At 43.0% G+C, this 27095-nt stretch overlaps 1 protein-coding gene across 5 annotated transcripts in view; it reads right to left on the minus strand.

Moving 5' to 3' along the window:
• Window positions 1-27095, minus strand: part of ARAP2 (ArfGAP with RhoGAP domain, ankyrin repeat and PH domain 2) — a 416250-nt gene that overhangs the window by 246588 nt on the left and 142567 nt on the right. For all 5 annotated transcript variants that reach the window (XM_056556214.1, XM_056556235.1, XM_056556204.1 and 2 more), the window contains 2 exons: window positions 23790-23896; window positions 20529-20728 (listed from right to left, as the gene is read on the minus strand). In XM_056556214.1, coding sequence (XP_056412189.1) covers window positions 20529-20728; window positions 23790-23896 — 307 coding nt within the window. The remainder of the gene's footprint in view (window positions 1-20528; window positions 20729-23789; window positions 23897-27095) is intronic.

Genomic DNA, 27095 nt, shown 5'->3' on the forward strand with positions numbered 1-27095 from the left:
GGATTTAAACCCCACTTTTATCCATAGGTGCGGGTCCTCTAACCCATTGTATGAGTGCACAATTGCACTTGGGGTTGAGCACCTGTTATCGCCTTGACACTACGTTGTTTTGTTTTTCTCTTATAAAAGGATTTAGACTGGTTTTTCCTGTCTAAATTTGTCGCAGAGAAAGTCGCAGTCTAAATATGTGCGACTTTTCTGCGACTTTAGCTGTAGAGGATTTTTAGAACATGATGCATGCAAGTCTATTTTAGACGGAAATGCATTGGAAAATGCATTGGTGCTGAATTTATCAAGTGCGACTTTTGTGCGACAAGTCGCATCTTCCCAAAATACTCTGAAATGTCAGACCATGTTGGAGCAGGTCTAAATGCAGTTTAAGCTGTAGACCCTGAAGTCTGAGCACAGAATTTATCAAGGGCTGTGAGACCTTCGATAAATTAGGAGCACAATAGACAGGAGACTACCACATACGCTGGTCTATAAGCATACCCAGAATAGACTAGATTAGTAAATGTCCCCCTATGTGTCTCATGTGTAGTCTGTTTCTTCAGTCTAGTAGAAACAGAAATCTATGTGTCTATTACTGAGGCCTGGTTTGTCCAGTCTTCTTCTATTTAAGTATTATGGAGGCTAATCTGCTGTTTGGGAACTTTCCCAAACGCGTGCCTCCACATAATCCTGTCTCTGAGCTATGTTCTTTGTACCTTATGGCTTGTTTATTGCTCTGATATGCATTGCCAGCTGAGGGACCTTATATAGATGATTGTACCTTTACAAATCCTGTTTAATAATCAGAATTTACCACATCTACATTATGGAGTATTGAGTGTAGATTAATGGGGACATAAGGATTTTTATTTTTTTAAAGCACAAGGTCGTAACATTATAAAATGTGAAAAAAAAGTTCAAGCTTTCATTTATAACATGGCCTCTGATTAATAAAATAAATCATCTGATTGGTTGCTGTGGGTAACATTTCCTCAGCGCAGGTTTTGATATATCTCCCCCATAGAGTACATGGGGTTCATAAACTATAGAACAGTATGCAATGTCAATTAGCCACTTCTAAGGCCAAAAGAATAATGCCATGTTTAACTTCGATGTACCGATGACGTGTGCCTGCTTCAAATTCAGTGATAAAGAGCTGCTATTAGCAGCCAGGACCTACCGCTAATGCCAAGCATAGGTGATAACGCTGATGTCCAGCATTAACGCTTTGGATGTTGCAACAAAAATCAGTTGTGGCATATAAAAGTGCAAAGTGTCGATGGGTTCGGGGGGAGTGATCTGACTGACATGATCAGCTGATAGCAGTGATCAATGCTATGCTATTGCACAGTACTGAACAGTGTTTGCAATCAAAATATTGCTTGTAATAATCCCTTGAGGGCACAAAAAATAGAGACAATGTAAAATAAAAAATTTCAATTAATGTGAATCTAACAAAAATTAAAATCGGGGGCGTGGCTTGGGCACGCAGGAAGATGGCTGCTTTGCACTAGAGCTCCTACAGAGCCACTGATCCTAAGGGCTGAAAAGGACGGTTATGGGCAACAAACACAAGCAGAAACGCAAGCAGCTGGCACAGCAACACTCCCTCACCGCGGTGACCACCATTAAGGCGTTTTTCCAACCCCGACAGACCGGAGAGAGCCCGGACAAACGGGAGCCGCTGTCCCGCTCGCAGCTGCCGGCGCCATTACTCCCCGCTTCCCCAGCAGGCATATCTGACGGAGGCCTCGCAGTCCCGACAATGATGCCGGAACCCTCGGCTGCACGCACCGGCCGGGAACAAACAAGATCTCCTCCTCAGGGAACGGCAAGTGAGTCATCCCCTAAACTTGAACACCCACCTGTTACTGGGAACCCCACGCAGAGCGCTGCTTCTCAGAAGATGGCGGACCGCTCGGCCTCAGCTGTTCCCTCTCCCCTGCCGCAACAGCACAAGCGGAGCACCGCTGACACACAGGCTGATGGGACCCCTATGACACCGGCTGCTGAGCCTACTCGCCACACGCTAGAGGAGGTGGATGTACTGAAGTTGCCTGCAGTCAGGGAGGACTCTCCGGCATTAATACAGAGGCAGTCGGCCCAACTTCCCCTCAAACAGCCTGGTCAGTCACCGTCTACACACGGTATTAACCCCTTGGTGTCTGGATCTTCGCCACCTCCAACTCCAGCTGCCTCCCCTCTACCTGAACTTTCTGCCCAAATCTATACGGACTCTGGCACCTCAGCCTCTAGTGGAGGCTCCACAGAAGGTGACAGCCCCCCAGAATATTGGGGCGCTAGTCCTCCAGCTAAAAAAAAGTTATTCCGGACCCCCCAAAGGAGTACTTCATCGCTTCGTGCTCACACAGAATGCTCTTCTTCAGAGGAAACGCATCAGAGGGAACATCGCCCAAGTCGCCACGCTGGGTCCCCTGCGGCCTCATCTCCACCCGTCTTGAAAGCAGACTTGACCTCCTCCCACTCACCTGTGGAGCCCGTACTCCCGACGCCAGAAATGGCGATACACACTCTGAAAAATCACCCGGAACTTCAGGCACTGCTGGCTCTATTACCCACAAAGATGGACATGCTCTCGCTGGCTGCGGACCTAAAATCCGCTTGGCAGAAAGACCTGGAACCGGTACAAGCAGAGGTTACTTGCCTGACTAACAAAGTCCAGGACCTAGAGATTTCTCATACTACAATACTCGCTGACATCAAGGAGCTTCAATCGGCTACTGCAGCACTCTACTCCTCACAAGCAACCATGGTTGAGCATTTAGACGATGTGGACAATCGCAATCGTCGCAACAATGTCCGAATCAAAGGTCTCCCAGAATCTGTGTCCACCCAAGAACTGCAGGGAGTGGTTCAACGGATCTTTAATGAAGTGCTGCAAAAACCTGCCGATAATCCTATTGAACTAGACAGAGCCCACAGAGCGCTGAAGGCGAAAAATCCAGACCCGTCCAAACCCCGAGATGTGATCTGCAGGGTACATCATTACACCACCAAAGATGCGGTCATGAGAAAAGCAAGAGACCTTAAACACCTGACTTACAATGGAACTCCAATCCAACTCTACCCGGACCTCTCCATCCGCACCCTACGCCTCAGGGCCTCACTCAAACCCCTCCTGAACACTCTGCAAAATGCCCGTATACTTTACAGATGGGGGTTTCCTTTCTCACTAATCGCCAGACACGGTTCCACCACTGCTACTCTGCGTTCCCCCAGAGACCTTCCGCAATTTTTGTCCACTTTCAAACTCCCTCAGATTACCCTTCCAGATTGGGAGTTGTTCTACTTAACCTCCTACCCGGCTTGCTCTAGACCCAACCGAGATGGAAGATCTTCACCACTGAACATGGACACTACCCCATTTACTCCCCTTCCGCAAAGACTGAAACGCAAAACCTGACTTCCTGATCCCATGGACCTTGGAGCGTTTAATGTGCCTTGACTCCTTCTTCGATTTACCCATGGACAGCTCCTATGATCAGTTCCACTGGAACCGGATATTGACCCGGCCGGGTCCCCTCTGAGTCCTTGGGACACTGTTACATGCATTTATGTTTGTGATTCATGCGTTAACTGCCCTAACATAGTTGGAGTGTTGCTCTTTCATAGCTTTTTCTTATATGTCACCCTGCCCACTGTTTTCACGGATGGCTACTGCCACCCCTGTTTAATGACAGCCCTTACCTTGTAGAGCTCTTCCTCCGGACCCCCGGAGGGAGCTACCATCTGATTTCATCTTGGCTCTAGTAGAGAGTCCTTTAATTCCCCCACTGTCACTGTTACTTTATGTTGATGACAGTTTTGCTTCCTTTTTGGCGTCCCTTCCACTCAACCCCCATTAGGGACACGGTCAGACTGGTGCTGACCTTGTTTATGGTCCTTATGACCACTGCTGTGAGCCCCTATGTAGCTATCTCCTTTAGGTTGCTGCTGTTCTTCTCTTCCCTAACTTTCCCCCTTTTCCCCCTTTTCCCTTTTTTCCCTTTTCTTTCTCTTCTAGGTACACCTCGTGAATTTCATCGACACCTCGGACAGTGGTTGCATGGGCGGACTCCTAGCGTGGCGGTAAGACTGCTCATTACTTTCCCTAATTCACATGGCGGTCGGCATTAAGGTAGCCTCATTTAATGTCAAAGGGCTGAACACCCCAGAAAAACGTAGCCAGATCTTGTACTCCCTCCATAAACAGAGGACCCATGTCCTGGCTTTGCAGGAGACACACTTTATGGAGGGACATGTACCACGGTTTGCCTGCAGATACTACTCAACCTGGATTAACAGTGTTAACCCAGAGGCGAAAACTAAAGGGGTTGCTTTAGCATTCCATAAATCTCTACCCATTAAAATCCTAGACACTGTGAGCGATCCCAACGCACGTTATCTATTTGTCAATTGTGAGATTTCAGATCAAAAGTTCACCATAGCCTCCATATATGCCCCCAATCAGGGCCAAGCTTCCTTTCTGTGCTCTACGCTTGACACCCTATCATCCTTTGCAGTTGGACATATCATCCTCTGCGGAGATTTTAACATCCCCCTGAGTCCGCTAGCCGACACTTCCACGGGTCACTCATACCTGTCCTATCGACACCTACGCGCCATCCGCAAAAAGCTTCACTCCTTGCAACTTAGCGATATATGGCGTACCCGACACCCGCAAGGCCGTGACTTCACCTTTTTCTCCCACCCACGACAAACTTATAGTCGTATTGATTATACTTTTTGCTCACACCACTTACTACCCCAGGTCACTTCAGCCTCTATTGGTTCTATAACCTTCTCTGACCATGCACCTACATTCTTTTCATTCCAGTTACCCTCTCTTTCCAAGCCCCATGCTACCTGGCGCCTGAACGAGACTCTCTTGCTGGACACATTGTGTTCCCAAGAGCTCAAACTCTCAATTGCTAACTTTCAGGCTGACCATGCGAATGATGATTCTCCACCGCTTATTAAATGGGAAGCCCTAAAATGTGTTCTACGCGGCGTACTAGTCAGGCATGGGGCTCGGCTAAAGAGAGAGAACTCGACTAAACTTACCTCTCTTTACGCCGAACTAGCTACGCTAGAAACCTTACATAAACGCACTCTACAAGAACAGACATTCAGAGACTTGATCCGAGTCCGCCAAGAACTCCTGTCAGTACTGAACTCAAAGCATAGATATTATAAGCAAATAACGGGTCGATTCTTTTATGAATGGGGCAACAAGTCAGGTAAGCTCTTAGCGAGGGCTTTAAGGGAGAAAAGGTCCTCACTTTTTGTCCCCTCCATTAAAAACTCTTCTGATAAACTCTCTCACCTGACACCAGACATCTTATCTGCCTTTAGACAATACTACTCGGACTTATATAATTTGCCTAGACCTACCACTACACCCCCCTCCCCCCCTGCACATACATCACTGCAACAGTATATCCACTCCACGGCCTTACCCACTCTCTCACCAGACACCATTTCCTCCCTTGAATCCCCGTTCTCCCTGGAGGAACTAGACCTGGCGATATCTGGCCTACCAGCGGGCAAGTCTCCGGGCCCAGATGGATACACAGCCAGGTTTTATAAGTCTCTCCGGACAGAACTGTCACATACACTCCTCACGGCCTTTAACTCCATTCCTGATTCTACACCAATACCTCCCTCCTTTTTGAGAGCCTTCATCACAGTGATCCCTAAAGAGGGTAAAGACCATACTCTTTGCCAGAATTATCGTCCCATCTCACTTTTGAATGTAGACACCAAGCTTTTTGCGAAATTAATGGCTAACAGACTGGCGACTCATATGGAGTCTCTTGTCCACCCAGATCAAGTCGGGTTCATTCGCGGAAGGGAGGCTAGGGACAACACCTTGAGAGCTTTCTCCACCATCTACTATGCTCATAAACATGCTAGCCCTCTCTTTCTACTGTCCCTAGATGCCGAGAAAGCCTTTGATCGGGTGGACTGGAACTTCTTGGATGCTACTTTGTCCCAAATAGGTCTTGGTCCTGTGATGAAGGCTCGAATCATGGCACTCTACTCCAACCCCCAGGCACAGGTCCGCGTCAACGGTCAGTTATCTTCTCCGTTTCACATTCGTAATGGTACGAGACAAGGCTGTCCCCTATCCCCGACCCTCTACGTGCTTTGCATGGAGCACCTACTCAACGCGATCCGGGATAACGACAATATTAAGGGCTTCCAGACCACCTCGTACCATTACAAATGCTCGGCTTTTGCGGACGACATTTTGCTTTTCCTCTCTTCCCCTATCACTACCCTTCCCTCGCTTCTCTCCACCATACGCACATATTCACAATACAGTAACTACAAGATAAATCCGTCTAAGAGTGAAGCCCTTAATATCACCCTTCCCGCCCATGTAATAGCCCAACTCTGCTCTTCCTTCCCTTTTAAATGGTGCTATAGATCGATCACATACCTGGGAATACAGGTCCCCTCTAGCTTAGCCGACACTTATACACTTAATTACCCACCTCTACTACAACTATTGAGATCCGACTTGGCTAGGTGGGAGCGCAGGGACTTCTCCTGGCTGGGCAGAATTAACGTTCTGAAAATGAACATTCTCCCCCGATTGCTCTATTTATTCTCTACTGTGCCGGCTCTTTTGCCCAGGTCCTTTTTTGGGGGACTTACTGCGCTCCTAACTGGCTTTGTGTGGATTCATAGACGCCCGAGACTGGCCCGCAAAATACTGTCTAGACGCAAGTCTGAGGGGGGCTTAGGCCTTCCGGACTGTATTGCTTACCACCTGGCCTCAGTCCTCACTAGGGTACTCGACTGCCACGCCCCATCACCAGTCAAACTCTGGATATCTCTGGAGCGTGACTCCTGCTCTCTAGACCCTAAAACGTTCATGTGGCGCCCCTCCACACCACGTTTCTCCTCTACCCTATCCGAAATACCCCCAGTATTGGCCACGATGGCTCAGACACGATACACATATTTGTCTACATCTCGATTGTTCACCCCAGATGGCCCATTGACCCCGGTGTTCGACAACCCGCTATTCCCCGCTACCTCCTCCACTTCTTCATTCCTGGGCCTGGCGAAACATTCCTCGCCCTCCTTCCTCACTCTCCTGACTCATGACGCTTTGAGACCCTTGGAAGATATACTAGGTGATACACCCCCCACTTTTCTGCAATCCTTTCAGTACACCCAACTGAGACACTTTTACTTGAAACATCGACATACGTTACAGCTCCACCGCTCCCTGCTCCCGTTCGAGAAGTTGTGCTCATCTAGCTCTCGACCATCCCGCCCGATTAGCTGTATCTACTCCCTTATCCTCGATGAACTCTGTAGAGATCCTCTGCCATACAGGAGAGGCTGGGAGCGAGAGCTGATGACGGAATTCTCAGACGAGGAATGGAAGAGGGCCCTACACTACTGCCACAAAGTATCCACCTCCTGTAGGGCTCAAGAAACCAACTTCAAAATCCTAACCAGATGGTATCGGGTCCCGGCTCTGTTATCCAAGCTCTTCCCGGGGAACCCCGACGTATGCTGGAGATGTGGGGAATCAGGAGGCACCATGACCCATGTGTGGCTGAGGTGTCCTAAGCTTTGCTCCTTTTGGACCCAAGTGTTGGATGTAATCCATAGATTGACATCCATAAGATTGGATATGGACCCGGGACCCTTGTTACTATCCGTCCTTCCCCCCCTTCTCCCAAAATGGCCCGCTCATCTAGCTAGATTTATGTTACTAGCAGCTAGGACGGTCATCCCCAGGCTGTGGAAATCCACTTCCCCTCCCGCTTTCTCATCGTGGCTACGGGAACTCTCCCATCTCCATAGGATGGAGGAACTAATAGCGGATTCCAGACGATCAATGGACAAACACCACCTGATCTGGGGCCTCTGGATCTCTTTCATGTCCTCCCCTGAATATAGATCTATCAATCTGGAATCCCCAGACCCCCCATGTCCCACTCCGACCTGAGAGGTGTTCACGCCCTCCTCCCTTACACTATCTAACGGCGACCTGAAGTCGACACGTCATGCTGGAGAGTCTTAGCCTGTGCACCCTGTCGAGAGGTAAGCCTTTTCTCTTCTATCCCCTTGTTCCCTGTTCTTTCTTGTCCTCCCCTCCTTCCCTGTGTCCATCCTTCTCCCACTCCTTTCTCCTTTCCTTTTGCCCCCTCTATATAATGCTCCTTCAAACCTACTCAGTCACGAACCTACAAGGGTAGTCCCGTACTACCCGTAATAGGGAGCTTTTATTGAGTATACTCAAAGTTGTTCTTCCTTTCTGTTATTGATACACGTGATTCTCACCCTACCCAGTGTGTTTGTCACAGACACATGCCTTCATATGTGAGCATATTATTTGTACTTTTGTACCTTTTTCATTGGAAAACCTTCAATAAAATTTTACTGTTTAAAAAAAAAAAAAAAATTAAAATCATCTCCCAAAAAATATCTGGTATCACTCCATGTGGAAATATTTAAACTATTAAAATATATTATATATATTTGAATATATTTATCATTGGCTTTACACCACTTCAATGTTCTGAATGTAGAACATCTTTTAAAGTTGTCTACTGTTTGGGGCACCGTACACCACTTTTTGCAGTGGAGCTGTATTTCTTATTAGCGAAAATTCAATTTAGAAGTGTTTTTTTGCGCAAAGCCTACTTTTTTTGCACGAAAACTACACCACCTAATAGGACACGTACAAAAGTGTCTATGCTAGAGCACAAAACTTAAACCAATCTCTGCAGCTCACTGGTTTCTATAATTGCGCAAGATTTATCAAGTCCTGTGCACCTTTTTTGGCAAATTTTGAGCAACTGTGCAAACAATACACCAAGTAAACTGGCGCAAAATCCATTCTACCTTACACCAACATTGATAAATGTCCCCCAATGAAATCATGCAGTGAATGGTGTAAACCTTAAAAAAAATACCAAAGTCTAGAACTGCTGATCTTTGGTCTCTTCATATACCAGAAAAAAAAAAAAAAACTTTAAAAATGATCAAAAAGTCTCACCAAAACAAAAATAGTACTGATAAATAATAAAGATTATGGAGCAAAAAGTAGGCCCTCATACAGCCCCTTATGTGAAAAAAAGTTTTATTGGGGTCAAAAGAGGACCATTTTAACCCCTTAACGTCCACGGACGTATACTTACGTCCGTGGACGGCTCCCGCGATATAACGCGGTGACCGCGTGTCATATTGGGTCAGTCCGCGCGCTATTAACAATTTAGATGCGGCATTCAAAGTTGAATGCCACGTCTAAAACTAAAGTAAAACCTTCCCGGTTGCTCAGTGGAGCTGATAGGGACCACTGCAGTGAAAATGTGGTGTTCCAATCAGCTAGGACGTGAGTGGAAGGTCACTCACCTTCCTCCGGCGCGTCCGATCAGCGATTGATTGCTCCAAGCCTGAGATTCAGGCTTGAGCAATTGACCGCCGATAACACTGATCAATGCAAAGCTATGGCTTTGCAGTCAACAGTGCTGGCAATCAGTGTATGCAATGTTATATCCCCCTATGGGAGCTATAACATTGCAAAAAAGAAAAAAAAGTGTAAAAAATAAGTTAATAAATGTTTTAACCCTTTCCTTAATAAAAGTCCAAATCACCCCCCCCCCCCCCTTTTCCCATTAAAAAAAACATGTAAATAAAAATAAATGTAGGAATATGTGGTATCGCCGCGTGCGTAAATGTCCGAACTATAAAAAAATATAATTAATTAAACCGCATGGTCAATGGCGTACACGCAAAAAAATTCCAAAATAGCGTATTTTTGGTCACTTTTTATATCATGAAAACTTGAATAAAAAGCGATCAAAGAGTCCGTCAGGTCATGGCGCAAAAAATGAGCCCTCATACCGCCCCATACGCAGAAAAATAAAAAAGTTATAGGGGTCAAAAGATGACAATTTTAAACGCATACATTTTCCTCCAAGTAGTTATGATTTTTTCCAGAAGTACGACAATATCCAACCTATATAGGTATAATATCATTTTAATTGTATGGACCTACAGAATAAAGATTAGGTGTCATATTTACCGAAAAATTTACTGGGTAGAAACGGAAGCCCCGAAAAGTTACAAAATGGCGTTTTATCTTCAATTTCGTCGCACAATTATATTTTTTTCCATTTTGCTGTAGATTTTTGGGTAAAGTGACTTATGTCACTGCAAAGTAGAATTGGTGGTGCAAATAACAAGCCATCATATGTATTTTTAGGTGCAAAATTGAAAGGGTTAGGATTTTTAAAATGTGAGGAGGAAAAAATGAAAGTGCAAAAACGGAAAAACCCATGGTCCTTAACCCCTTAATGACCAAGCCCATTTTCACCTCAAGGACCAGGCCAATTGTATTTTTGTGTTTTCGTTTTTTCCTCCTCGCCTTCTAAAATCCATAACTCCTTTATATTTCCATGTACAGACCCATATATGGGCTTGTTTTTTGCGTGACCAATTTTACTTTGTAATGAAACCTCTCATTTTACCATAAAATGTACGGCGAACCCAAAAAACATTTTTTTAGGGAGGAAATTTAAGTGAAAACCAAAATTTTGCACATTTTGTAGGGTTTTGTTTTCACACTGTACACTTTATGGTAAAAATTATAGGTGTTCTTTATTCTGTGGGTCAATAAGATTAAAATGATACCCATGGCTAGATACTTTTATATTTTTGTACCGCTTAAAAAAAATAAAAACTTTTTGTACAAAATCAGTAATCTAAAATCGCCCTATTTTGACCACCTATAACTTTTTCATTTTTCCGTATATAGGGCGGCATGAGGGCTCATTTTTTGCGCCGTGATCTATACATTTTGTAGTTACCACATTTGCATATATAAAACTTTTAGATCATTTTTTATTATTTTTTTTAATAAAATGTGACAAAAAAGCAGGATTTGTGGACTTTTTAAATTTTTTAAGTTTACGCCATTCACCGTATGGGATCATTAACATTATATTTTGATAGTTCGGACATTTACGCATGCGGCGATACCAAATATGTTTATTTTTAAAAAAAATTACGCTTTTTGGGGGTAAAATGGGAAAAACTGCCAATTTTCATTTTTATTGGGGGAGGGGATTTTTCACTTTTTTTTACTTTTATTTTTACATTTTTCAACTTTTTTTTACACTTTTTATGTCCCCATAGGGGACTATCTATAGCAATCGTTTGATTGCTAATACTGTGCAGTGCTATGCATAGGACACAGCACTGCTCAGTATTATCGGTGAGACAGCCGGAGCTAGGTAAGGGGACCTCCGGCTGTCATGCTGGATGATCGGATCCCCGCAGCAGCGCTGCGGGCGATCCGATCATCCAATCAAAGTGGCGCAATGCCGCAGATGCCGTGATCTGTATTGATCACGGCATCAGAGGGGTTAATGGCGGACATCCGCGCGATCGCGGATGTAGGCCATTACCGGCAGGTCCCAGGCTGCTGCTAGCAGCCGGAACCTGCCGTGTATGACGCGAGCACCCTTCCGATACTCGCGGTCATACACAGGACGTAAATGTACGTCCTGGTGCGGGAAGTCCCGCCAAACCAGGACGTACATTTACGTCCGTGGTCGTTAAGGGGTTAAACAAACTAATTTTTTTCCAGAAAACAGAACAAAAGCTACAAAAGTTTTGTATAGGTGTAAAAAAAAAATTTTTGCAAAATCGTGAGTTTTTTTTAAGTTTTTTTTCCCACAAATATTTTTTTTTTCTTTTGGGATTTCCTGTATATTTTGTGGTACAATTTGTAATGTCATTACAAAGTAAATTTGGGTTTGAAAATGGAAAATCAAAAGGCTTTACTAATATAAAGTATGTCCCGAAAAAACCATCTCAGAATCTCGTCGTTAAGTAAAAGAATGTCAGAGGTACTACCACTTTAAGAGACACATGCCAAATTTGAAAAATTGGGCTGTGTCATTAAGGTAAAACAGGCAGCAATCTTAAGGGGGTTAAAAGGGGCATGGACTTGCATATAATATAATATAATCACTTTACAAAGCACTAGAGAAGCCTCCTCTCAGTATGCACTTGAGTTCTGGGCATCAGTTCTAAGTCATTACCCAAGTTTCTGTATTTCACCCCTTGTTTCTGTATTCTTATGAAAAAACATATTGTGGGGAAAACAAGAACTATTCAGTAAAACTTGAAAACGTCAACAGTTGACATTGTTCCATGAAGCTGTGCAGTATAAGTCACTTACAGATCTAACACAAGACACTAATCAGACAAAGCATCTGCTTCTGCTTACAAACCCCGCACCACGTCAATTCTCAGAGCTGTAAATTGTTGTTGTATGTGAAATTCTGAATCCTTAAGTAAATGTAAAAGATGCAGAGTGTGATTTGGGAATTGGCATCTACAAGCTTAAAACACACAATGCAGTGTATGACACATTTCTGTAAGATTTATTCCCAAGCAAGCTATAATGCACCATAATGACCTCTATGTGTATATTGGGACTGTATCATCACATGTCTGAGAGTCTGGCCCCTGAGGCCCCTGAGGCTCCCTAGAACTCCTTTGTGTTTAGAAAAGCAAAACCACTGCCACTAAATTTAGTATTATAGGGAGGCCATTTCTTTTTAGACAAATGCAAAGAAAGTGTCTCTAATGTAGGACACTCCACATACACCTTTTGTAATTTACACATCATAAAAGGATATATAACCACACACTATAGAGTCATTTACTGAGGTTAAATAGGATTTTATTATATGCCATTAAAAACAAAGTGGAACATAAAAAACACACAGGGAAAGAAACTCCCACAGGGGGGAACTAGAACAAAAGGACGAAGGACAGTACCGAAACGTACGCTGGGGTGGCGTCACTCCGGCTCCACTTTTTGCACCTTTTGCATTGTTCCACTATTGTACAGTACTTTATGCTTGTATTCACATATATTGGAGGCTATTGCACACTTACTCTGTGTGCAATGCAAAGTTTCACCCTTGATTGGCACATAGTGTTTTATGTTTACATGTGGTAGCAGGCAGTGATGCCCTTTTGTTCTAGTTCCCCCCTGTGGGAGTTGCTTTCTCTATGTGTTTTTTATGTTTCACTTTGTTTTTAATGGCATATAATAAAATTCTATTTTAACTTCGGTAAATGATTCCATAATGTGTGGTTATACATTTTTGTATAGGAGGTCATGTATGAAGCCTTAATGTAGTTGGTTCCTCATGGTATAATTATAAATTGTGGGTATTTGTCTTTCAAAACCACATACTTTTTTGCATGGTAACACTGCAGTAATTTCTCTAGAGTCTTTAGAGATGAGAAAATGTTTTGAAAAATTTGATTTGGCCGATTCGCTGAATAAAAAAAAAAATTGCTCCGAATAAATTTGCGGCAAATTTTTATTAGTAATGAATTTTAATAATGTATTTACCGTATATACTCGAGTATAAGCCGACCCGAGTATAAGCCGAGACCCCTAATTTCAACCCAAAATCCCAGGAAAAGTTATTGACTCGAGTATAAGCCTAGGGTGGGAAATACCTCATCCCCCCCTGTCATCATCCAGACCCGTCATTAACATCCTCATCATCATCCCCCCTTCATCATCCCCTTATCATCCCACACATCCCCCCTTCATCATCCCCTTGTCATCATCCCACACATCCCCCCCTTCATCATCCCCTTATCATCCCCCCTTCATCATCCCCTTATCATCCCACACATCCCCCCTTCATCATCCCCTTATCATCCCACACATCCCCCCTTCATCATCCCCTTGTAATCATCCACCACCCCCCCCCTTCATCATCCCCACCCCCCTTCATCATCCCCACACCCCCCCTTCATCATCCTCTTCTCATCATTCGCCCTCAGTGGTCTTCAACCTGCGGACCTCCAGAGGTTTCAAAACTACAACTCCCAGCAAGCCCGGGCAGCCATCGGCTGTCCGGGCTTGCTGGGAGTTGTAGTTTTGAAACCTCCGGAGGTCCGCAGGTTGAAGACCACTGCGGCCTTCAACATCATCCAGCCCCCCTCTCACCCCCTTTAGTTCTGAGTACTCACCGCCGCTCGGCGCTGGTCCGGTCCTGCAGGACTGTCCGGTGAGGAGGTGGTCCGGTGGGATAGTGGTTCCGGGCTGCTATCTTCACCGGGGGCGCCTCTTCTCCGCGCTTCCGGCCCGGAATAGAGGCGTTGCCTTGACAATGACGCAGAAGTACGTTGGCAATGAACGCACCTCTGCGTCGTTGTCACGGCAACGTGACTATTCTGAGGCCGGGCCCGAAGCGCTTAGAAGAGGCCTCCCCGGTGAAGATAGCAGCCTGGATGATGTTGAAGGCCGCAGTGGTCTTCAACCTGCGGACCTCCGGAGGTTTCAAAACTACAACTCCCAGCAAGCCCGGACAGCCGATGGCTGCCCGGGCTTGCTGGGAGTTGTAGTTTTGAAACCTCTGGAGGTCCGCAGGTTGAAGACCACTGCGGGTGGGGGAGTTCACTCGAGTATAAGCCGAGGGGGGTGTTTTCAGCACGAAAAATCGTGCTGAAAAACTCGGCTTATACTCGAATATATACGGTAATAAAATATTTTAAATTTTTTAGGTAGTACTACTACTCCCAGCATGGAACAGACTGTTACATGATGGGAGTGGTAGTACCTGTACTAATAGACAGATCGCCCCAGGTGTCACTCCTGACACCCAAAGCAATTGTCCTATCTATTGCAGAGATGGAGCGGCTTTCTCCTGTGTCACACATCACTGCACTATACTCCGACTGGCCAGTGATGTGAATAGAATTCACATCACTTATTGATATTTCCCACAGAGAGCTGTGACTGGCCAGATGAATCCAGCCTATCACAATCATCTGAATAATAGGTATATATATATATATATTTATATATATATATATATATATATATATATATATATATATATGGCATATACTCATACTACAGTGGGACCGCCCTCATCTATACATTATACAGGACCATCGCATTGGGTATCAGAAGTGACACCAGCTGCGATCTGTCTATTATTGCAGGTACTACAGCTCCCAGCATGTGCTCCATGTTGGGAGCAGTAGTACCTGCAGTTAAGGACAGATCACCTCGGGTGTCACTCCTGACACCCGCTGCGATCATCCTATCTATTGCAGAGATGCGAGCGCAGGAAAAAGCCACTCGAATCTATACATTATACAGGACAATTGCAGTGGGTGTCGCTAATGAAGACATTCACTTTTTTGAATCGAGTCAAAGTTCATATTCGGTCCGAATTGAATTTTTCATGAAATTCGGAATGAATTCGACTTTGTCCAATTCGATTTGCTCATCTCTAGCCATCATATTTACATAATAAAAGGAGTATGGTGTTATTTCAAGCTATTGTTCATTGTAAGCAGCTATTCAGTGTCACCGCCCCTTATAATAAATTCTATTGATATGGCGATCAAACATGTTATAAGTTGTTAATCACACTCTCCTAAGACCCGCTGCGATCGTGGGCTATTAGTTGGGGAAACAGACAGCTTTGTGCTCCACTGCCCAGCTGGCCCAAAAATCCAAAATTTCCCTGCACAGATTTCTACGCCGAGAAATGGATGGATCTCTTTGCCTACCGAGAAACTGAGCACAATGCCGCCTGCTTCCCAGACAAATAGCCCACAATCGCAGCGGGTCTCACTCCTGAGGCCCAGTGCAATCAACATCTTTCGACATGTCTGATCACCATGTCAAATGCTGTTTTTTATGACAGTAACACTCCTAGACTGCTGAGAATGTCTACTGCACATGTGCAGGTTAAAGTTCACTGGCTCTTTAGTTCACAGTCCAAATTGATGAAACTACGGAACAAAGATCTTCACAGGTTGGTTTACCATGGTGCACGGTGTGCAATAAAGCTCCACTTTACTTTGTGGCAACAATCAGTAACACGGCACTCAGAAAGGCGCATTCAGGGAAGTCCTTTTGACTTGGCTGACAGCACTGACTCGAGCAAAGGCCTTCTTCCCTCTTGAGGCAGAGACACAGTCAAATGTATCCTGGCAGCAAAGGCTGGAACAGGGTTCAGGAACATGATTGTGGACTATCTATCAAAATGGTGTGACCTATGTGTAAAGAATTCCTGACTTTAGCAAACCAGGTCCACTTATCTTGGTCTCCTCTGAAAGATCAGAGCACTTTGGCTATGGCTACACCTATGCCTCATCTACCCATAGCAGATTTAGGTCCTCTCACTTTTACAGGAGCGAAATCAGGGACCAAGGACTTTCTCCTGCAATAATAGATCAAAAGCTGCCATGTGACTAAATGACTATACAGCTGTCCATTCAGTGCAAAACGTGCAATAAATATTAAGCCCCAGGTAATCTCAGTATATGTATAAACTTTAAGTGCAATGCAAGAAAACACACATACAAGAAACACACAATACATATCTAGCAAACCTTTAGCATCTCAGCCACATGGCAACTCTCTAATGGGTAGCTGCAGGAACTGCTATACAGGGGCCTCATATGCATTCATATTGCATAAACTTGATTGGTCTACTAAAGTAGGAGTTGGTCTTATAAGAGGTTCTTCATTCTGGCACACAAAGAGAGATCCTGAGAGGGAAATCTCCTCAATGACATTCAAATGCTCTAATATGGCATATGGACAGGAGTTGTAGTCTTGAGGCTATGGATTTTTCATGCAATGGTTACCAAAATCCTATTTTTACATTGCAGCAACAACCTCTTCAGATTTCCACAATATTCTGAAAGCTATTAATTCTAGACCATGTCCTTTTCTACTACAGGATGTTGGCATTCAAAATGGCTATAACCTTAGACAATACGATGAATAAAAGCCAGTTCAATCTATCTAAATCTGTATCAAGATTTGCATTTATGTTATAGATTTCAATGCAGATTTCATTGCAGACAAATGTTCCCATGTGAACATAGCCTAAGAGGGTTTCTACTTAATTTCTTAAATCTAAATCTTTTAATGCCACTAGATATAATGACATATTAATTAGTATTGATTAAATAAACCAGAAGGTCAGTATGAACAAAGATAATAGTTACTGGTAGTGAACAACGATTGGATAAGGCGGGATAAGACCACACTGAACAGGATTTTATATTCTTTTAAAACAGCGACCACATGGTGATCAGAGGCAATGACAGATAGTGCTAGATTCATCATATATATATATATATATATATATATATATATATATATACTAGCTTTTGTCCGCGGCTTCGCTCACGTTAAATATGGGGTAACATAGTTTACTTTTTACGATCCTATAGTAATGGGGCCGCTCTGGGTAAAGTCTATGGGCCTCCAAACAACCCGAATTCTTTCAACTTTGATCGCCGCGTCTAAAGAGTTAATGCCGGACATAATGTCCGGCATTAGCCACGTGTCCTGGCTGCTGATAGCAGCCAGGACCGTGCGGGTATGATGCGAGCTCACCTCTTGAGCTCGCTTCATAACCCTCCTGTGCCGCAGTGCCGTATAAACCCGGCGTTCTGCCGCATGGGGTTAATTCATACAAAATTTTAATCCCTGTTTCACCCCTTCAGGGGGGAATTTTAGAAAACTTTAAAACATGTGTTTCTTTATCTCGAATTGTTAGCCTAAAAACAAAGTTTCATGCTTCTAGCTTCAAAAATGACGGACTTCCATACAAACTTTCAACCCCTTTTTCACCCCCTTAAGGGTTGAATTTTGAAAAATCCTTTCTTATTCCTCGTCTACGTATTAAAAACAACATCTGTGAAAAAAATTCAGCTTTCTAGGTCCAAGGGTTTAGGCTGGGTGTTGATGAGTCAGTGAGTCAGGCCTTCTCTTTATATATATATATATATATATATATATATATATATATGTATATATATATGTATATATATATATATATATATATATATATATATACAGCAACAGAAGAATGCAGCAGCACACTGCCAGCACAAAGCTATAGGTGCAACATGAATATGCAGTTAAAACATGAAGAGCTATACAGCTATGGTGTAATAGATGCAAATGTGAAACTATGAAATAGTGAAGCATTTAGCTCGCAAATTTGTCTCCGCCGGCGGTCAAATAGCTTGGACCGTCCCACCACGATAAGGTGGCCTCATTGGGACGGACCCTACACTGTGAATATGCCTCTGTGTGAACAGTTCAGTAAGCATGGCAGGGTCTGGAACATCCAAGACACCTTATATACACACCTCATAGAGGTGGGTGGGGCGCAAGGCCAACATGGAGGTAGCCACTCCCCCGTATGTGCAATACAGACAAAGAATAAGTCAGCCAGCACTTTAGTTGATACCAAACTATTATATGGACCTGGCCTACAGGTGCACGCTACTAGGCTAGATATACAGCAACAGTTGTAGATATAGATATAGTTCTAGATATACAGCAACAGATATGTTGCTGTATATCTAGCCTAGTAGCGTGCACCTGTAGGCCAGGTCCATATAATAGTTTGGTATCAACTAAAGTGCTGGCTGACTTATTCTTTGTCTGTATTGCACATACGGGGGAGTGGCTACCTCCATGTTGGCCTTGCACCCCACCCACCTCTATCAGGTGTGTATATAAGGTGTCTTGGATGTTCCAGACCCTGCCATGCTTACTGAACTGTTCACACAGAGGCATATTCACAGTGTAGGGTCCGTCCCAAGGAGGCCATCTTATCGCGGTGGGACGGTCCAAGCTATTTGACCGCCGGCGGAGACAAATTTGCGAGCTAAGTGCCTCACTATTTCATAGTTTCACATTTGCATCTATTACACCATAGCTGTATAGCTCTTCATGTTTTAACTGCATATTCATGTTGCACCTATATCTTTGTGCTGGCAGTGTGCTGCTGCATTCTTCTGTTGCTGTATATCTAGCCTAGTAACGTGCACCTGCAGGCCAGGTCCATATAATAGTTTGGTATCAACTAAAGTGCTTACTGACTTATTATTTGTCTATATATATATATATATATATATATATATATATATATATATATATATATATATATATATATCTTTTCTTTCTTTATACTGTATAAACTTTTGTGTGTATGAGTGAATAAACATGGCCTCGGAAATAGGGTCTCTGAGTAACTGTCCAGCAGAGAAAATAAAAATGAAATCTATATGTGAAAGAAGAAAATTAACTGAAGATTTAGTGCATTGGATTTATATTTTTAATGTTATCATAGACTATCAATAGGAAGCAAGAACAGCACACAGAGTAACTTCATGTATTTGCACTGGGATGTGTTCGACCTGGCGTGGTAGTGGTCATGTAATGTGCTACTTGGACTGTTCCAACAAAATATAGAGCTGAAGATAGCAGAGAGTGAAGGTCAGCAGAGAGTTCCTGAGGCAGGAGACAAATGAACTAGCTCTCTGTAACAAAGCTGGTGTTTGTAAAGTAGGAGCTCTAGTCGCAAGGGTTAAAGGGCCTGTGTATAGTGAAATAAGGTTTTTATTTTTTTACTTAAATATTGGGGTTAATGAGGGGCCCCAGGTAAAGGGGAGGGGGTTTTATCAAGATTTGGGTTTGTCAATTTTTTCATACTTATTTTCGGCATATTTAGCAATGGCTTAAGGTTAGCTTATAAAACTGACCATTATTACCCCAGTACCCACCAGCAACAGGGGTACTGGGAAGAGCCAGGTACCGTCAGGCCTGGAGCATCAACAAAATACCGCCCAATCCCAGAGCATCATTTTTGTTGATGCTCCAGGCCTGGCAGTACCGGGCATTGTGATGGTAGCAGCTTATACTATTAGGCTGGCAACATCCAAAAGAAATGGTTCTTGCCACCCTGGTAAGGCTGGCTGTTGCAGTTTGTTTTTGTACCTGGCTGGTAATAAAGCCTCCCCAACTTACTGCATGTGACCAGATTCAGCCTAACTGAACAACTTGAGGTTTGTGTCCATGATGAACTGAATTTTTTGCAAAGTTCGGACTGAATTCGGGTTCACTGCAGATGAGGATAGATACATTCATCTTTGAAAGGCGGTTCTATATGCTTCCAACTTTGTGGTAGCAGTATGGTTAAGGAACTTTTCAGCCTGACAACACCCTTAGGAACATAGCATGACATTCATCAAAATGATTAATTGGGTTCTCTATGCCCTTCATATAAGACTGACTTCAACTTAAAATGAATAACTTTGTGATGAACTGGATGAACAGGATCACCCAACATCAAAGCTAAATTGAAATACTATTTTTTGTGACTGAATGGACATAAACCCCTAAAGTCGTATTCCATATTCTAGTTGGGTGTTTTCTGGGTCTTATATATGTTTATGTGTATATCTTGTATAATGCTTGAACACATATTTATTATAGCTACAATGTAATATTTTCGCTATATGGTGACAAGATTCAGCTATGATGCTGGGACTAAAATAGTAGTTTTCTGTTGTTGCAATGTGATTTATTTCTAAGTCTTCTAAAGTAGGAGAAATGAAGAAGAGGAGACAATTCACTTAATAATAACAAAGAACTGAGAGCTATGGTAAAGCACAAAATCATAGTATTCATCTACCTGCACAGTCCTTGCAGATGACAACGCTGAGGTTGATGGATGCCCAGTCAGGATTGGGAGCCCGGCAATCTGCACAACTCCTGTTCGATTCATTGAACCAAATCTTTTCAGCTACTTCATAATCAGCAACCGTCTCTGCTATTGATTGCTGCAATGCTTCAATCCATTCTTGCTTCTCTCTTTCTGACTCTGCTGTAAAACTAAAATATTGTAGGTATTATGTTATTTGTTATACTTTATAAAATGGTAGGTATTGAGATATTCCGTTAGCACAATGCCTGCCTAAGTGCAATTTTGGGGGTATGCGGACATCACAGAGGGGGTTCCCACTTCCGCTCAGAACAGATGCACATGAGCAGAACTGCAGCATTCCCTGGTGATGAATGCTGATCCTCAATAGGGCAGAAACTACTTTAATGCCCTGTTATACAATCTCATTGGTAAAGTAAGACAAAAGGATAATGCACATTGCACTATAGTAAGCCAGTTCTACAGGGTGGGACATTTATATGGATACACCTTAATAAAATGTGAATGGTTGGTCATATTAACTTCCTGTTTGTGGCACATTAGTATAGGTGAGGAGGGAAACTTTTCAAGATGGGTGGTGACCATGGTGGCCATTTTGAAGTTGGCCATTTTGAGGAGGGTCATGTGACACATCAAACTTATTGGGAATTCCACAAGAAAACCAATGATGTGCTTGGTTTTCACGTAACTTTATTCTTTCATGAGTTATTTACAAGTTTCTGACCACTTATAAAATGTGTTCAATGTGCTGCCCATTGTGTTGGATTGTCAATGCAACCCTCCTCTCCCTCTCTTCACACACTGATAGCAACACCACAGGAGAAATGCTAGCACAGGCTTCCAGTATCCGTAGTTTCAGGTGCTGCACATCTCGTATCTTCACAGCATAGACAATTGCCTTCAGATGACCCCAAAGGTAAAAGTCTAAGGGGGTCAGATCGAGAGACCTTGGGGGCTATTCAACTGGCCCACGATGACCAATCCACTTTCCAGGAAACTGTTCATCTATGAACGCTCGGCCTTGACACCCATAAGGTGGTGGTGCACCATCTTGCTGGAAAAACTCAGGGAACGTGCCAGCTTCAGTGCATAAAGAGGGAAACACATCATCATGTAGGCCACTGGATAAGCAAAATTGCTACATGATGATGTGTTTCCCTCTTTGTGCATTGAAGCTGGCATGTATCCTGAGTTTTTCCAGCAAGATGGTGCACCACCACATTATGGGTGTCAGGTCCGAGCATTCCTAGATGAACAGTTTCCTGGAAAGTTGATTGGTTGTCGTAGGCCAGTTGAATGGCCCCCAAGGTCTCCCGATCTGACCCTCTTAGACTTTTATCTTTGGGGTCATCTGAAGGCAATTGTCTATGCTTTGAAGATACGAGATGTGTAGCAACTGAAACTACGGATACTGGAAGCCTGTGCTAGCATTTCTCCTGTGGTATTGCTATCAGTGTGTGAAGAGTGGGAGAAGAGAGTTGCATTGACAATCCAACACAATGGGCAGCACATTGAACACATTTTATAAGTGGTCAGAAACTTGTAAATAACTCATGAAAGAATAAAGTTACATTAAAAAATGTCCAATAAGTTTGATGTGTCACATGACCCACTTCCTATTGAAAAAACTAAAGTTGGATTCAAAATGGCCAACTTCAAAATGGCCGACATGGTCACCACCCATCTTGAAAAGTTTCCCCCCTCACATATACTAATCTGCCACAAACAGGAAGTTAATATCACAAACCATTCCCATTTTATTAAGGTGTATCCATATAAATGGCCCACCCTGTGGATGGTTCTAGCTTACTGTATTCTGCAGTTTATGGTGCACAATGGGAGCCATACACCAAAATCTTGTGCACCTTCTGCTTTTTCCCAATAAACCCCCCTGGCCGTAAACAGAAATAACAACTCTGGACCAAGGAAAGGTAAGAATGATATTTTGTCTTGTCTTAAGTACACTTTTGAACACATTTTTCTTTACATTCTTTTTTTACAGATTCACAGGATCATTTTAGATTATGTTGGATATGTTGGACTACATTGATGACCAGCAGACAATGAGGGGTGTTTTCATTTTAATGACGTGATTTAGATTTCTGCTGGCTTAGTACTTAAAGGGGTACTCCGCTGCTCAGTGTTTGGAACAAACTGTTCCAAACACTGGAAACGGCACTGGGAGCTTGTGACATCATAGCCCTGCCCCCTCATGCTGTCATGGGTGGGGCTATGAAATCTTGAGCTCCCAGCGCCGGCTCCAGCGTTTGGAACAGTTTGTTCCAAACGCTGAGCAGTGGAGTAACCCTTTAAGCCTTCTCATAGAAGGTCCCTTTTATTCTGCCCCTTTTTTGACACCTGAAAAGTCACAAATCCCTGGATTACTGACCATTCTCCCTTTTTCTTCGATGGTCTCTTACTAATAGCATAGGACACTATGCAAATTGTGCAAGAAAGAGAGAACACCTTTCAAAGACAGGTGTTTATGGTCCTTGAAAAACATGCTACACTGATAGCTTTGTGATAGTAGTAGAGTACCAACTATGAAGTTGGTATTGGCTACATCTGTAGATACAGAGTGTTTGGCACATTGTTTTGAGTACGTGGAATTGGAAATTCACTAATCCAATGCTGTGTTCAACAGAAACATATTGGCCTCTATTTTATGAGAGACCTAAAACAATTTGCTGTTTAAGAAATTGGTCTCGGTCTCATGAGTGATATATATTGACTTACAGACTTGCAGAACAGTAAGTCAGTAGTGCTTAATGCATTGCTGGGTTAGTGTTAGTAGATATGTGGGACTGGATGCTCTACACCCAACCCAGGGAATATGTGCATCGCCTGCTTATTTCTAAAGACAGGCTGGGTCTACAGCATTGTTGGGAAAGGCATGGGGTTCCTGCTCATGAGCAGAAGGTGCACCAGATTGTGTACTGTGAAGTATCCTATGCACACTGCCCAAGCATATGCCAGAAGGACACACTATTTTTAGCCAATTATACCCTTTGAATTTATGCTAGATATATACAAGAACATTTATATTTTTATTCAAAGGGGTATACCGCTTATAAAATGTATTACCAATGAAATACATTTTGTGCACAGGTGCCCTTTATCCTGGAAACAATGTGGGTACATCTGTTCCGTGGATATTATACATTTATTTCATACCAATACACATCATAAGCACTCCAAAGAAAAAATAGAATACAATGGTATTGACCTTACCAAAATGTTCGAAAAGGTGTTATGATCTCAAAATTCTTCCGGTCTGCATTTTTTAGACTAACAATTGTCAATGCGATGTCAGTAATGGCGATCCCAGTAATGAAGTCCTAGAAAATGAATGGGTAAGAATGATGAGGAGTGCATGTTTTTCTGTATTTTACTTAAAAATGAAAAGTAAAACATATATTTGTTAAAACAATCCACTGCTTGAAAAGAAAAGTGCATGTTTAATAAATAACAGTGTAATAGAAACTCTCCTCTACAGAAAAATCATAAATAACTAAAATATGTCATAATAATTTTATGTAGGTCAACAAACCATCTAGGAAAACAAACTATTTTCACTTATATGGAGTATTATGAAAACTGATCTTGTGATTTTCCACATTATTTTCAGAAGAGAGAAATGTAGCCTTATTTAAACAGTTATATTAAAGCGAGAAGACTAAAATACTAAATAGACTGAATAAAAAGGCAGCCAAGCACATAGATAAAAATAGATAAAATGCATAGAATGCTCTGAATATGACAAGATCGATCAGCACCTTATGGGTCATGGGGCTCTCCCAACATGGTGGTGTTGTGAAAACAAGAACTTGCCATATTGGACTTAAACATACTGGGTCCTTTGTCCCTGCGAGAGAAAAACTACTGCCAGCAGAAGCTTATTATTTGTCATTAGTGAAAAAAAAAAATTATAAATAAATAAAAATAGCCAAACAGTGCATCTTCAGCTGTTGTAAAACTACAACTCCCAAGCCAAAGGCTGTTAGGGCATGCTGTAGGTTGTAGTTTTGCAACGATAAATTAAGCAGATTTCACATTTCAAAATTAATGGTTTAAGTATTAAGACATTTTGCTTTTACGGATTAACCTCTTATGACTGTTTTCTTACAGTTTACATATAAAATAAATCTTCAATAAGTAACGTTCAAAGTATTGTGAGTGTACTCAGAGCTGTAATCACAATTCTGCAGGTTCTAGAGATTAAAGAGGTACTTCACTGTCCAGTGTTCCGACTGTGTTTGGAACATTTAGTTCCAAAGCTGTACGTTCGATGCGGGGTTCGGCCACACCCCCTTGTGGCATCAGGCCATGCCTCCTCAATGTGTGGTTCCCCCTCCCATAGACTGCATTGAGGGGGCATGGCCTGCCGTCACGAGGGGGCGTGACTGACTGCCGCAGCACGCGCACAGCTTCGGAACTAACAGTTCCGAATGCAGCCGGAATACTGGCCAGTGGAGTACCCTTCTAAATATCCTAACATTCTTTTATGTCTCAGCATCTGTACAAAGCAAACTCAGATTTTTTGCCTTCTGGGTATTGCCCTCTTTATTCTTTATACCAGTTTCCTTCGAAACAGTATTTCTCCCGCTATTGCAAAACTACAATGCCCAACCTGCTGTCCGGGCATTCTGGGAGTTGTAGTTTTGTAACAGCTGGAGACACACTGTTTGGAAAAGACTGCTTTAGGGCAGGGTCACACGTAGCATATCAGCAGTAAATTTTACACTGTGGATGCGCAGACAGCAGTCACAAGAGTGAGATCTCTGCCGCGGCTGGGCAGCTCTGTCTGTCCGCTCATAGCTGCAGATCTCCTGCTGTGCATCTGCTGCGAGCAGCTACTGTGTTTACAGCTGATATGAGAAAATATACAGAACTCCCTAGCTGCAGCAGGGAGCTTGCTCTTGTCATCTGCTCCATGAAATATGTTGCCGATGCGCTAGGTTTGACCCTACCCTTATACTGGATACAATAGATATCACCTGATATGTAATAAACCCTTTTAAAATTTAACTATTTTCCACTTTAGATGATCTTTTGTTTCTATGTCATTTCAAGATCAGATGAGCTATAGTACTTCCCCGTCTTGGAGTTGTAGCTTTTCCTTCACTGAGTGTAAAGATTCAGCTTGCTCTCCTGGCCCTATAGCTCTATATCTTGACTACACAAAGTAGCTAGTTGGCATCAACTTGGCACACAGGACTTAACCCCTTAAGGACTCAGGGTTTTTCCGTTTTTGCACTTCCGTTTTTTCCTCCTTACCTTTTAAAAATCATAACCCTTTCAATTTTCCACCTAAAAATCCATATTATGGCTTATTTTTTGCGTCGCCAATTCTACTTTGCAGTGACATTAGTCATTTTACCCAAAAACGCACGGCGAAACAGAAAAAAAAATCATTGTGCGACAAAATCGAAGAAAAAATGCCATTTTGTAACTTTTGGGGGCTTCCGTTTCTACGCAGTGCATATTTCGGTAAAAAATACACTTTATTATTCTGTAGGTCCATACGGTTAAAATGATACCCTACTTATATAGGTTTGATTTTGTCGTATTTCTGGAAAAAATCATAACTACATGCAGGAAAATGTATACGTTTAAAAATGTCATCTTCTGACCCCTAAAACTTTTTTATTTTTCCACGTACAGGGCGGTATGAGGACTCATTTTTTGCACCGTGATCTGAAGTTTTTATTGGTATGATTTTTGTTTTGATCGGACTTTTTGATCACTTTTTATTCATTTTTTAATGGTATAAAAAGTGACCAAAATACGCTTTTTTGGACTTTGGAATTTTTTTGCGCGTACGCCATTGACCGTGCGGTTTAATTAATGATATATTTTTATAGTTTGGACATTTACGCATGCGGCGATACCACATATGTTTATTTTAATATTTTTTTACACTGTTTTTTTTTATGGGAAAAGGGGGGTGATTCAAACTTTTATTAGGGAAGGGGTTAAATGTCCTTTATTAACACTTTAAAAAAAAAAATTTTTGCAGTGTTATAGGTCCCATAGGGACCTATAACACTGCACACACTGATCTTTTACACAGATCACAGGCGTGTATTAACACGCCTGTGATCAGTGTTATCGGCGCTTGACTGCTCCTGCCTGGATCGTACACTGAGGAGGCAGGTGAGGGCCCTCCCGGTGTCCGGTCAGCTGTTCGGGACGCCGCGATTTCACCGCGGTGGTCCCGAACAGCCTGACTGAGCAGCCGGGTCACTTTCACTTTCACTTTAGAAGCGGCGGTCAGCTATGACCGCCGCTTCTAAAGGGTTAATACCGCACATCGCCGCGATCGGCGATGTGTGGTATTAGCCGCGGGTCCCGGCCGTTGATGAGCACCGGGACCGACGCGATATGATGCGGGATCACGGCGCAATCCCGCTTAATATGGCGGGAGCCGGCGCAGGACGTAAATATACGTCCTGCATCGTTAAGGGGTTAAAGGGGCTATCCAGGAAAAAAACTTTATATATATATATATATATATATATATATATATATATATAT

This window comes from Hyla sarda, chromosome 1, assembly GCF_029499605.1.
Source record: "Hyla sarda isolate aHylSar1 chromosome 1, aHylSar1.hap1, whole genome shotgun sequence".
NCBI lineage: Eukaryota > Metazoa > Chordata > Amphibia > Anura > Hylidae > Hyla > Hyla sarda.